Below are 13,135 nucleotides of genomic sequence, written 5' to 3'. Positions count from 1 at the left end.
TAACTGTTCTTATACTTCAGAATCTTGAATGCAAAACTTTTACTGTGCGATATTGCGTTGTATTCTTCTACTTCAGATTAAAGCCATATACCAATAGATTTACCTGACAGGAAAATGTTCCTGGTTCTGTTGCAGATTCAGATTCTACTCTAAATACAACAATTACAATATGATTCATTATTATTCACTAAATTATCTTTTTGCTAAATTTAATAAAAATATATTAATATGTCACTTGATTATGTTTTTAAATGTTTCCAGGCGAGAAAGTAACCGTTTAGATTCCCAATATTTGGTCAGTTTATCCAAATAATATGATGTGATTTCTGATAGTTTGTAGCCAGGTAGTTGGTACTTGTTGGGATTTGTTTCCATCCTTGCTTTGCATTTTTTTGCTTTGGAATCCACAAATGACTTGTGCTACATGTTGTCTTTTTGCATCTTATGAATGGTAGTACTTCCTTTTAAAAAACTTTCACATTACCTCAAAGTTGGGCAGATGATTTAAAAATAAATAAGCAAACAAAAAACACTTTTCATCATTCAATGTTGAAGGTACAAATGTCTCATTAATGATATGATACACATATATATTGATATAATGAGATTATAAGCGTGAAGAAGCCTGTCGGTCACAGGAGAGGAGAAATGTTGCTCAGCGTTGTGGGGAAACCTTGTTGTTGCACAAACGGAGAAGAAATAGAAATTGAGGAGAGGAAGAGTCAGTTAAAGGAAGAAACACTCTACATTGATCACTGTCAGAGAAGAGAGCACGAGAGCGAGACAGGGAAAGGTAAAGCACAACATTTATAGTTATGTTTACATTTTCTTTTCAACTGTAATTGTAAGTTGTTTAACTGATTCATTCTTGCGGTTGGCTTTCAACATTACTGGATTTACTGGTTAAGTAAAGGGGGACTATGAGAAAGAGTGCTTGGGGACGAGAGTATTCATTTATATTTGTCACAGTTGGTGATGAATTCAGTAAAAAGGTTCAGTTGTCCCAAAGCTACAGTTGCTGTAAAGATTATCTTAAAAATATTCACTAAGAGTATAAAGGATCTTTTTGAGATCAGATGTTGCAACTATGGAATAACTGAACGTGCGACGTCCTGCATTAAGCTCTGTGATGTCAGCTGTGGAGCTTCTTTGGTTCAGTTCCTCTTATGTTTATTGCACTTTCAGTGTAAAGTTTGTCCTCTGGAGGGAGACACTGACTGTCTCAATCATCAAATCAGGATGTTTGTTCTCATCTGGGCGACTCTGCTTTTCTCTGTGAGAGACAACAATGCTGTCACAGGTATGCATCTAAATTATAATCTTATTATCATGCCTGTATGAGAGATTTGAAGCATGAACAAAATAGATGGCAATAACGATGAATGTCTTTATGTTTACCTGACACGCTGTCACATTACGAGAAGTTAGTTCTCCTAAGCATTTATTTACATTCTTTGAAACTCAGACTTGCATAAACAGGTATTTAAATGTCTGTTTTGTTTTTCATATTAATCATGGATGAAGAAACTGAGTTAAATACAGAAATGTTCTGTTGTCTGATCAAAATTGCTTCCAACAGCAAATTATATGAAACCAAAGCATAATTTATTAAATCATTATTTTCTAAATACTAGGGTCTATTTTCATGTTAAAATAACCCGGATCCATGTTTTTTTCACTGTTTCCATTAACAGGTGAATCGGTGGGGGAAATAACAAGGTGTGACAGAGGATTCTGTATCACTCTCAGAGGAGAAGTAACAGCAGAGGCTGGACTCTGTGTTGTGATACCGTGTTCTTTCACCACTGGTCATGGCTTTACACCTCAACATATGGTGTGGTACAAATGTGAACCATCTAAAAGAAGTTGTGGTGATTCAGACATGATATTCCACACTAACAAGTACAACAAAAAAGTTCAGTCTGGGTTTATGGGACGAGTTTCAATGTTGGAGCCTGACGTGAGTCAGAGGAACTGCAGCATCATCATCAATGACCTCACTGAGTCAGACTCTGGATCATATCAGCTCAGAGTTAATGGTATCCTGTATGGGGATAATGATGGATATACATTCTATCAAAGAGCAACTGTCTCTGTTAAAGGTATGAAGCACTACAACAAATACACACTGTGAAGATGTTCATTCTATTCAACATATTTGCTGTATTTATTGTCTGAATGGAGAATGAAATAATGTTTGGCATTTGTCGACCTCTGTGGGCAACAAGTAGGAACTGCAGCAATTCCTGATACAACTCCTACTTATTGTCCCATCGAGATGTTTAACAAAGTATCAGATTGTTTTAGTCAGAAGTTAAATTTATCATGACCTTCAGGCTGCTCACCTGATTCCACTCATTGACATCTCTCACTTTAGGTCTGACCCAGAAGCCCACAGTGATGGTTCCTCCTCTGACAGAGGGACAGCAGACCACACTGACCTGCACTGCTCCTGGTCTCTGCTCTGGATCTGATCCTAAAGTCACCTGGACGTGGAGAGGAGCAGGAAACATCACTGCTTTCATGACTGAGGATCTGACTGCTGTCACAAAGAAACACAGCTCAACTTTGACCTTTAACCCTTCAGCTGAACACCACGGCTCCAACGTCACCTGTAAGGTCAGCTTCACAAACATCATCAGTACAGAGGAGACAGTGACTCTGAATGTGACCTGTGAGTATAGCACATACTGCACTTTATTATTACCTTTACTTTTTACTATCTATAATATTTACTAAGAGATGTGCTCTCATGTCATTTTGGATGTTTTTCTGAGCTGTGTTCAACAGTGTTCGTGCAGGAAAAGTTAGAAATCTGTGTGTCAATCAATGTAATACTGGAGATGAACAGATTTCCGATTTCCGACTTTGTCTGACCTGCTGATTCTGTTTTTTGTCAAATCCAATTTTCTTTCTGAGAGCTATAATTGACTTACCTTCTTTTTTTTACCATCTCTGAATCGTCCCCAAATAATCTTTCGACCGTCCCGAAGTCAATGACACAATTCAAATGATAAGGCAATTAATTGAAAAAAATACATTTAAAATACTTGCTTGGATTAAAATCAAATCTTTGTATTAGTAGTTTTAATTATGTTTAATAAGCTGATTAAAGCTATTGTTAGGAAGTTGAGCATGTCATAACTCCCTCTTAAATTACTATTTTATATTGAGGTAAAATCGTCTCCTTCAAACAACAGTTTTCATTCAATTTTCTTGCCAACAAACTAAATTTCACAAGATGGCATTCTAACACATCATCATAATAATAATAATAATAATAATAATAATAATAAATATTGATTGGTTTATCTCTGTATAAAACAGTGTGTCATTTGGTCCCATAGATGTGAAAGAATTTAAAATCACTGGGAATACAAGTGTGAAGGAGGGTGAGACTCTGAATCTCACCTGCAGTGTTGAAAGTTTCCCTCCATCTCTCATCATGTGGACAAAATCTTCTGAGGAAAACTTTCTGAATGGATCAGAAACGAATTGGGAGAACAACACCGTGATCTTCATGCAGAGAGAAAGTGGAATGGGCACTTTTTCCATCTCTAATGTGACACCAGAGGATTCAGGACTGTACATCTGCAGAGCAAAGTATCTGAATAAAACCCTGGTGGAAAGGGTTGATGTAACAGTCATATGTAAGTACATTGTACAGCTGTTCTAAGGGAGGAAAATGTATTTTAGTATTTTGCTCTTTCTTTCAATCAAGTAACTTCATCTATGTTTAGAACAGAGAACAACCTTGATAAGCCTTCTTAATTAATCCTTAATGACTTCCACTGTCCCCAAACTTCAAATATATGTGGGACCACCTCAATGTGTATTTTCAATTAAAATATGTACTGTATTTGCTTTAGAATCATAAAAACTTGTGTTGTCTTTTCAAACCAGTATGTTTAGAGTCTGAAAATCTTTGGATGTTGGCGCCCTCCCATGGTAGTAAATAACAACAGACAATGCATTAATGAAATCACAAAATATCTTGCATCTGTTTCCAACCTCCTCACCATATCTTAACTTGAAATAATTTATTAATAATTGTGCTTCACAGATATGAAGGAACCTGTTATCACTGGAAATACAACTGTTGAGAAGGGAGATGCTCTGAATTTAACCTGTAGCGTTGAAAGTTTTCCTCCATCTCATATCAAATGGACTGTATTTGGCTCCAACGAGAAGCTGCACAATGGACTTGACCCCGACCTGCAGAACGACACTGGATCAGCCACACTTTTCATCCCTAATGTGACGGCAGAATATTCCGGACAGTACGTCTGTACAACACAACACCTGGACAAGACTGTGACTACATATGCTGATGTAACCGTTACTTGTAAGTAGATTTTACTGAAAGGAAGTTTACGTTCACACTTCACACTATCAGCCTTTTGTTGTGACATTCAGTTTGTATTTTTAATCTGTAGTTGTTGTAAATGCAGGGGTACAAACCCAAATGACCTTAATCAAAATCAAACCTGGCTTATTCTCTCAGGCACACAAATGCACACATATGAACACACGCACACACACACACACACACACACACACACACACACACACACACACACACACACACACACACACACACACACACACACACACACACACACACACATACACACACTCTTATTTCTTTCTATTTTTGTTGTTTATAATGTTTTGTTATTATAAATCATATCTTGTAAACATTCTTCAACAATATGTCATAACATATGTATATTCTTTTTGTATGAGTTATAGTATTGTGATTTTTTTTATATTATTTAGGTGGAGGCTTCAAATAAGCCCAGTGGGCTTTCTGCCTCTTCCTGCCTTGTAATATTATTTATCTATGTAATGTTTTTATGTTTTTCAATTATGCAAATAAAAAAAAAAAAAAAAAATAAACATTGTGATTCTGCTTGTGTGCTTACAGGGTTTTCAAAGATCTTAAAAAACTCTGGGTGTGTGGTTCAGTCGGAGGTCCTGACCTGTGTGTGCATCAGTGAGGGGTTTCCATTACCCACCATCAAATGGCCGCTGTTGGAGAACCACACTGAGTACTCTGTCATCACCACTGTGTCAAACCACACAGTCAACAGCACCGCCACTCTAACTGTAAAAGACCACAGCAACACTTCTGTTAATTGTGTCAGCAGCAATGGAAATGGGGAAGCTAAAGAAAACCTCATCATCCACATACAAATGTCAGAACAAGATGGTAAGTGTTCTCAACTAAAACAGTTAAGCTACTGTAGACCACTGCTTCATGACATCTTAACCCTCATTTTTTCCACTGTGACCTTTTGTATTTGTCTGTCAGAAGAAAATAAAAATATGGTATATTATCGTTCAGAACGACACAGACAGACATTTTAATCTTTTGTTCCCCTTCATTGCAGATGAGTCCAAAGATCTAGTTTCATGGTTGGAAGTCATCATTGCCTTTTCGATTGGTGCAATTCTTTCAGCAGTCATTTTCTGTTTGATCACAAAATGCCACAGGTACACTATTAAATCAAAATATTAATTTGTTACTGTTTGTGAATAATATACCTTAATAAATGTTAATTTGTTACCATTTTAAATAAATTTTCCCAGAAAAAATCAGAAGATCTCCAGAAATCTGGATGGAACTGTGGAGATGGTGACCAGTCTAGAGGATCCACTGGTATCTATTCATCTGCTCAAAATGTTGTGATCACCTGTGATGTTGTTTTTCTTCTTTCTTGATAGTGACTATTTTAACAGAGACAAAAAAGTAATTCAGACACCAAATGTATATTTACATTTTAAATAGTTTTGGCACCTAATTAAGAAAAATGAAATGTTTAAAAGTCGATATCCTCAGAGTGTTAGATGCCAATGGAGAATATTGTTGTAAAAAATACTATGTGGCGTTTATACTATATAGATGTGTATATATATATATATATATTTATTTTTTTTTATTTATTTATTATTATTTTTTTTTATTTTTTTAAAGTATACATGGACATTACATTCAACTTAGACTGTACCAAAAATACAGCACATAAGGATGAAGGTTGTTGAAGTAATAGAACTGTTTAAGGGCATAAAGCTTCAAACTGATTTTTTTAAACGGTACTATTTCATTCATGTAGCGGCTTCTAAATTAGTTGTATAACTACATTGTACCTGACAGATAGATGCTGGTCAAGCAGTCGAGGATGATCAGACCTACTACCAAGAGTTAGCCGAAGGAGAAGAAGGAGCTGCGGCGGCAGAGCAAGCAGCCCCTGATCTCAATGGTGGACCTACAGATGTGGAGTACGCCAGCATTGATTTCTCCCTGTTGAAAAGAAAGAATCCCAGAGAGGCAGCAAAGAAGAAAGAGACCACAGAGACAGAGTACGCTGAAATCAAAAAAGAAGTAAAAGAGGAAACAGAAAACAATGGCGGAGAGGAACGTTGTGTCTTGGAGGGGGTGATGATCATGGAGGATGAAGAGACTAAGCATTGTGTCCCTGCAGAGGACGACGGGGAGGACGCTGAAGTGTACTCTAACGTGAAGGATATAATGTCTGAGATTTAAGGACTGTTGCATTGTAGAGTTGCTTGAGGATAAAGTTGCTTTGCTGTAGTCAGTTGTGATGGATTGATGTAATGGACTGATGATGGATTGTTATTTCTGTGAGTTAATGGCGGTCATGTGAACAGTTTCTAACAACTTTGGTCTTTAAACGCCACATTCAGCCTGTGGTAAAGTGAAGTGACAGAAACTCTTCACACCTCTACATGTTAGAGGCTGTGCAAATCCATTCATTCAACTGAGGGTGGACTGGAAGTTGGACAGAGTTTCCTTATTCAAGTGTTATTGTTTACTCCGCCATTACTCCAGTGGCGTATAAAGGGACAACCACCTCCATCCTCTTTGCTTCAGAGAGCTGAAGTGTACTTATGTTAGATACATATTGTTTAACCAGGATAAGCATGTGCCTTCAGAGTCTCTCTGGTCAGCCCAAAGCTCTTCTGAATGGCCCACATTTCTCTGACTGGGGGGGATGAGGTGTCTCTTATCAGCGTGGTTCAAAGGATGACAACATCGGTCTGTCTGATGATCTGTTTGTCCCACCACTTTGGGCCAGACTGAAATATCTCAACAACTATTGGATGGATTCCCATTTAATGTTATTTATGTTCCCCAGGGGATGAACCCCAATGACTTTGTTCACCCTGTGACTTTTCCTCTTGCTCCACCATCAGGTTGGACTGTGTTTTTTAAGTAACTGTCGAGACAGCTATTGGATGGATTGTCATGAAATCTGGTAGAGACATAACATTTTATTAACTTTTGTTATATCTGAACCTTTTTTTCACTTTTGTTAAAAGAACAAATCTCTGCAAAAGTAATTAGTTTCCCATCCGCTTCTGTTATGTTTTGTTTAATGGCAATTAACCAATGATAGCCTGCTTACATGCTAAACTAAGATTGTAAAAATGGTAAAATTCTACATGCTAAACATCAGCATGTTAGCATTGTATTGTAAGTAATTTAGCATGCTGACGTTGGCATTTAGTTTAAAGCACCACTGCATTTGACAGAGCCACTGTCAGTGCAAAGCTAATATGAGGATTTGGCAGAACTGAGGTAGACAATTCAAATGGGGATGTTCCAACGTTATACTTCCTCTGATTTGTAGTGGAGGGTAGTGACACAGAGCAAATTTCATACTTAAAAGAAGAACTTTTGTAGATAACCAGTGAGCTGTCTAACTCAGACTGCTTTATATAGCTTCAGCTGAACTTAATGATGATGTTTTCACAGAATAAGGACTGTAGATGTTGTCTCCATCTATCACAGTGGAATTGACTTTGGATGGGCTGTCTTTAGGGCCAGTATGGACAGGAACAACAATTGCAAAAATGTAGATGTACATATGCATGTTAGTATTGTTTCAAGACAGTTTTGAAAAAAAGTTACACCCTCCTTTAAACTGCATTTATTTTTACATAAAATACATTGTTAAACTACAAATTGTAGATTAGCTTGCCAATTTAAATTAAAAAAACTGATTGATCTGTGTTTTAAAACTGATAAAATGTTTTGTCCAATTTGTCTCTATAACCCGGTTAATGTCCTTGTTAAGGAAGTCATCGCTTACTTCCCTTTTTAATTTGTTACAGGATTCAACTTGACTGCTTTTAACCAGAAAACACACTCATTTATAGTAAAGACGGAAGTTGCAATAGAGGACATTCACATGCGTGCACATCCACCACCCTCCCACTATGCACATGTCTGTGCTGTATTGTGCATTACAATGTAGAAGGATAGTTGGTAGATGAGATATTTGGTTTCTTAAGGTGACACTTTTTTTCTCAAGCACACATATGGTACTTCCCTTTCTCATTTACTGTCCTGAAGATAATTAAAAAAACCAAGATCGTTATATTTCATTATTCAGTGTTAAAGTCGACATCATCAACTTGATAAACAGTATTTATTCATATTAACAATTTCACACATTCGAGAGATTTGTGAGTGTGGCAGTCTAATGAAGGCCAGCAGTGTGAAGAGAAACTTCCTTGAAAATTGTTGCAGAGCAAAGAGGAACAAAGTACAAAAGGTAGACGAAGAGAGGAAGAGTCAGTTCAGAGCAGAGACACAGAGCAGAGATCACTGTGGTGAGAAGAGAACAGGAGATCAAGAGGAAAAGAGGTAAAACACAACTTTTACCTTACTTTTTAAAACCAACTTTTATATTGTAAATGGAAACTGTAGAAATCATTCCTCCAATCATTCTGTCAAATGCTTTTTATAATTCATCACTTAACACTGTAAACTAATGTGTGCTTTTCATTGGTGGGCATTGTAGATAAAGCAGCTACAGATATTTTAAGTTCATTTATTTAGCAGTTTTATGGAACATATATTACAAAGTTCTTGGAAATAAAACATTTTGTGGGACTCACAACCCTCAAGATGATGTTAGACAAATGTATCAATGTGACCAAAGTAAACGTGAACCTGCAACATCATGTATTTAAATCTGTGCTGTCAACCGTGGAGATTTTTCAGCTCCAGTTTCATCAAGTGAAACATTTGAATGTTAAGAATGTTTGTACTTCTGACAGGAAAAGAAACGGACTGTCTCAATCATCAAATCAGGATGTTTGTTCTCATCTGGGCGACTCTGCTTTTCTCTGTGAGAGGCATCACTGCTGATACAGGTTTGCATCTTTATGATGATCTTGTTATGATGCCAACAATAAAGATATTATAAAGAGAGCATCAGTTTGCCGTGATAAATGTCCTTATTAGAGACATTACTCAAAGCAGCTATTGACTCAGCTGGGTGCTTTGGGATGAATAGACGTATTTGCTTGAGTATAATTACTTAATTTACTTATTTTGTGACATGTTAAATGCTTTTTGTAAAACAAATACAAAGTAGCCTTCCTTCACCATTTATTAAATATCATGAAGTATTGTCAAGATTTAAATATCTACTTTCCCTGCTTTTGTCTCACTGTTTCCATTAACAGGTGCTTCAGTGGGGGAAAGAACATGGTGTCTAGAACAATTCTGTATCACTCTCACAGGAGGAGAAATAAAAGCAGAGGCTGGACTCTGTGTTGTGATACCGTGTTCTTTCAGCAGTACTAATGACTTTATACTTAAACATATGTTGTTTATGAAATGTGAACCATCTACAATAATTTGTCGGGGGTCGGACATGATATTCAGCACTGACGAGAACAATCAAGTTCAGTCTGGGTTTATGGGACGAGTTTCACTGTTGGAGCCTGACATGAGTCAGAGGAACTGCAGCATCATCATCAATGACCTCACTGAGTCAGACTCTGGATCATATCAGCTCAGAATTGAGTATTCCCAGGAGACGAACAGGGGATTTACATTCCAGCTGAAATCAAATGTCTCTGTTAAAGGTATGAAGCACTACAACAAATACACACTGTGAAGATGTTCATTCTATTCAACATATCTGCTGTATTTATAGTCTGAATGGAGAATTAAATAATGTTTGGCATTTGTCGACCTCTGTGGGCAACAAATAGGAACTGCAGCAATTCCTGATACAACTCCTACTTATTGCCCCATCGAGATGTTTAACAAAGTATCAGATTATTTTAATCAGATGTAAAGTGAATGGTGACTTTCAGCCTGATCACCTGATTCCACTCATTGACATCTCTCACTTTAGGTCTGACCCAGAAGCCCACAGTGATGGTTCCTCCTCTGACAGAGGGACAGCAGACCACACTGACCTGCACTGCTCCTGGTCTCTGCTCTGGATCTGATCCTAAAGTCACCTGGACGTGGAGAGGAGCAGGAGAAAAGACCTCGCACATCACAGGAAACATCACTGCTTTCAAGACTGAGAATCTGACTGCTGTCACAAAGAGACACAGCTCAACTTTGACCTTTAACCCTTCAGATGAACACCACGGCTCCAACGTCACCTGTAAGGTCAGCTTCACAAACAACATCACTACAGAGGAGACAGTGACTCTGAATGTGACCTGTGAGTATAGCACATACTGCACTTTATTATTACCTTTACTTTTTACTATCTAAAATATTTACTAAGAGATGTGCTCTCATGTAATTTCAGATTTTTTTCTAAGCTGTGTTGAATCTTTCCACATCAACAGTGTTTGGTCAGGAAAGTTGTAAATTTTGATCCAATTTTGTCTGACCTGCCGATTCCATTTTTCACAGATTATGATTTTCTTTCTTAGAGCTATAATTGACAGCAAGGCTCCAGACTTACTTTTTCTCTTTTTTTTTACACCATCTCTGGACTGCCCCAAAAATATTTCAACAATCACAAAGTCAGTGTAAACTGTCATGAAATCAAAATTACAACATCAACAGTGTTCTTGCCGAAATGTTGGGAATTCGGAGGCATTAGAACATTGTATAGATAGATTTGAACAAAGTCAAGATCCGAACAACGACACTGGAACAGCCACACGTGTCATCCTTAAGGTGCCAAAATAATATTTTGGACAATACATCTGCACAACAAAACATCTGAACACCACCCTTCCCTGCAGGTTTGTGAGGAGGTGTTAAGCTTTAGAAATTAACCTCCGTGAAACAATCAGAAAATAACGTTGTATTCTTCTGATTTATGGCTTTATTCTCTCTGTTTTTTGGCTTTCCCTCTCTTTATTCACTCTCTCGTTCGCTTTTTTTTCTCATATTGAGTTTTAACCAACATAATCCTTTCATAAAAAAGTTTTTACACTTATTGAGTTTTTTTAAGGCTCCCAGCTGGTTTTCAGCCTATTTAGGATAAAATAAATTGTCAGACAAATTCTTAAAGTTTTTCAAAATGTTTGTCTTAAAGATGTGAAGAAACCTGTGATCACCGGAATGACAACTGTTAAGGAGGGTGATGCTCTACATCTAACCTGCAGTGTTGAGAGTTCCCCCCTCTGTTATCACCTGGACTAAACTTGGCTCCAACAAAAACCTGCAAAGTGAAAATACAAGCGTCCTGAAGAACAACACTGGAACAGCCACTCTCATCATCCTTAATGTGACAGCAGAATGTTCTGGAGAGTACATCTGTACAGCAAAGCACCAGAACACTACTCTGACCACACCTGCTGAAGTAAATGTAAAATGTAAGTAGACTGTACTAGTCTAGTTTAAAAGATGTTCATATTGTTTTACTGCATGTTTACTCTGTTGATGAGTTTTTTCCTTAGTGTTTGCAGTTCATCCAAAGGTCTTCAGTAGCTCTGCATGTGAGGTTCAGTCGGAGGTCCTGACCTGTGTGTGCATCAGTGAGGGTTTCCCTTTACCCACCATCAAATGGCCGATGTTGGAGACTCACACTGAATACTCTTTCACTACCAATAAGTCAAACCACACGTCATCAGCTTCACCGAATCTGTAAAAGATCTCAACTCCACCACTGTTGAGTGTGTCAGCAGCAATGAAATTGGGGAAGCAAAAGAGAACCTCACAGTCAGAACAAAGGAGTTAAAAAGAGACGATAATTGTTTAAAGAACAATTTGTTGAGCTGATTTTATGAAAATTAATTTTATGTTGAACATTCTAAAAATATGAATCCTATCTAATAAACTACATGTACTTTTACTTGTTTCTTATGGCCTTCAGCTGTAATAGAAACCCCACTACCGGCCATCATTCGAATACTTTTGAGTAATTCCATCTATGTCATCTTTGGTATTTCAATTACAGCTAACAACGCTTAAATGGGAGTGTATAATTCACCTGTAGCCATTGAGTGTACAGCTTTAGTAACACTTAAAGAGTTATGAAATCTACATGATGTCATTTGTAACTGCAGATCAACATGGACCAGGTGCAGAGCTTCCCTGGATCGTCGTCGCTGTAGTTTCTCTCCTTCTGAATATCATCTGCATAATCCTCCTGATGTTCCTTTGGTATGTCAAGACTTCATGATCGTTCTGTCAATGCTGTTAAGACTTTTAGACAACAAATCATGTCTCACTCTTTCTTCTCTCTAAAGGAACACAAGGAAAAAGGTGAAACCAAACGAAGAGGACAGAACTTACATGTCACTGAAGAAAACAGACCAATCACCAGAGTATGATGTTATTGTTTAACCTCTTCACTAGCAAGTGTCAGCTTCACCTGAGTGTAGAACAAAATGGTGCTTCCATACTTCCATTCAACATGTGTATAATTTATGAAAATGGCATTTCTTAGAGTTCTTTTTAATTTAACTGTACATTTTGGAAATATTTTTTTGCTTTTATTTTTAATTCACATTCCACTCAGTATTTTATTGGGCTGATGCTTATGATGATGTTTATCATGATTTATGATTTTTTTTTGATTTACATTTATTTAGTCACATATCACAAAGAATAAAAAGTAATTACGGCTAGAGTACCAGACTAAATGTCACTTTTGTTACCAATCCATTATAAAGTAAAAGATAAAGCACCTAAGGTAACTGTTATAGTTGTTTAGGTATTCCTATAATGCATGAATATTCATTTCCTGAGTTAAAACATTGTAATATCTGATGAGAAGTTAATTAATTATCATTTTAAACCCACAACTTAAACTTGCTATTCAACACATAACTGATTACTGTTGTCGGTTTTTTCATACATGACCAATATTATTTTAATTTGATCATCATTACC

The 13,135-nt window shown here is 36.9% G+C and overlaps 2 protein-coding genes across 2 annotated transcripts in view; both read left to right on the top strand.

The window, feature by feature from the left end:
* Nucleotides 1-13,135, top strand: part of LOC129109334 (sialic acid-binding Ig-like lectin 10) — a 37,570-nt gene that overhangs the window by 6,093 nt on the left and 18,342 nt on the right. The window contains exons 2-3 of the mRNA XM_054621370.1: nucleotides 8,558-8,674; nucleotides 9,091-9,186. Coding sequence (XP_054477345.1) covers nucleotides 9,126-9,186 — 61 coding nt within the window. The 5' untranslated portion in view covers nucleotides 8,558-8,674; nucleotides 9,091-9,125. The remainder of the gene's footprint in view (nucleotides 1-8,557; nucleotides 8,675-9,090; nucleotides 9,187-13,135) is intronic.
* Nucleotides 493-8,044, top strand: LOC129109335 (sialic acid-binding Ig-like lectin 16). Its single transcript, XM_054621371.1, has 10 exons — nucleotides 493-793; nucleotides 1,186-1,300; nucleotides 1,695-2,102; nucleotides 2,378-2,674; nucleotides 3,348-3,650; nucleotides 4,064-4,345; nucleotides 4,928-5,212; nucleotides 5,394-5,496; nucleotides 5,593-5,662; nucleotides 6,158-8,044. The coding sequence occupies exons 2-10, from the start codon at nucleotides 1,240-1,242 to the stop codon at nucleotides 6,545-6,547; spliced, it is 2,199 nt and encodes a 732-aa protein (XP_054477346.1). The 5' UTR covers nucleotides 493-793; nucleotides 1,186-1,239; the 3' UTR covers nucleotides 6,548-8,044.

This window comes from Anoplopoma fimbria, chromosome 20 (genome assembly GCF_027596085.1).
Source record: "Anoplopoma fimbria isolate UVic2021 breed Golden Eagle Sablefish chromosome 20, Afim_UVic_2022, whole genome shotgun sequence".
NCBI lineage: Eukaryota > Metazoa > Chordata > Actinopteri > Perciformes > Anoplopomatidae > Anoplopoma > Anoplopoma fimbria.
This window is presented reverse-complemented; position numbering and strand designations above follow the sequence as displayed.

What these genes read in the sequence shown, in the direction of transcription:
- LOC129109335 (XM_054621371.1), top strand. Translation starts at nt 1,240, where the DNA reads ATGTTTGTTCTCATCTGGGCGACTCTGCTTTTCTCTGTGAGAGACAAC. An exon ending in AGACAACAATGCTGTCACAG is followed by an intron (nt 1,301 to 1,694) that starts GTATGCATCTAA and finishes TTCCATTAACAG; the next exon opens with GTGAATCGGTGGGGGAAATA. An exon ending in AGTGACTCTGAATGTGACCT is followed by an intron (nt 2,675 to 3,347) that starts GTGAGTATAGCA and finishes TTGGTCCCATAG; the next exon opens with ATGTGAAAGAATTTAAAATC.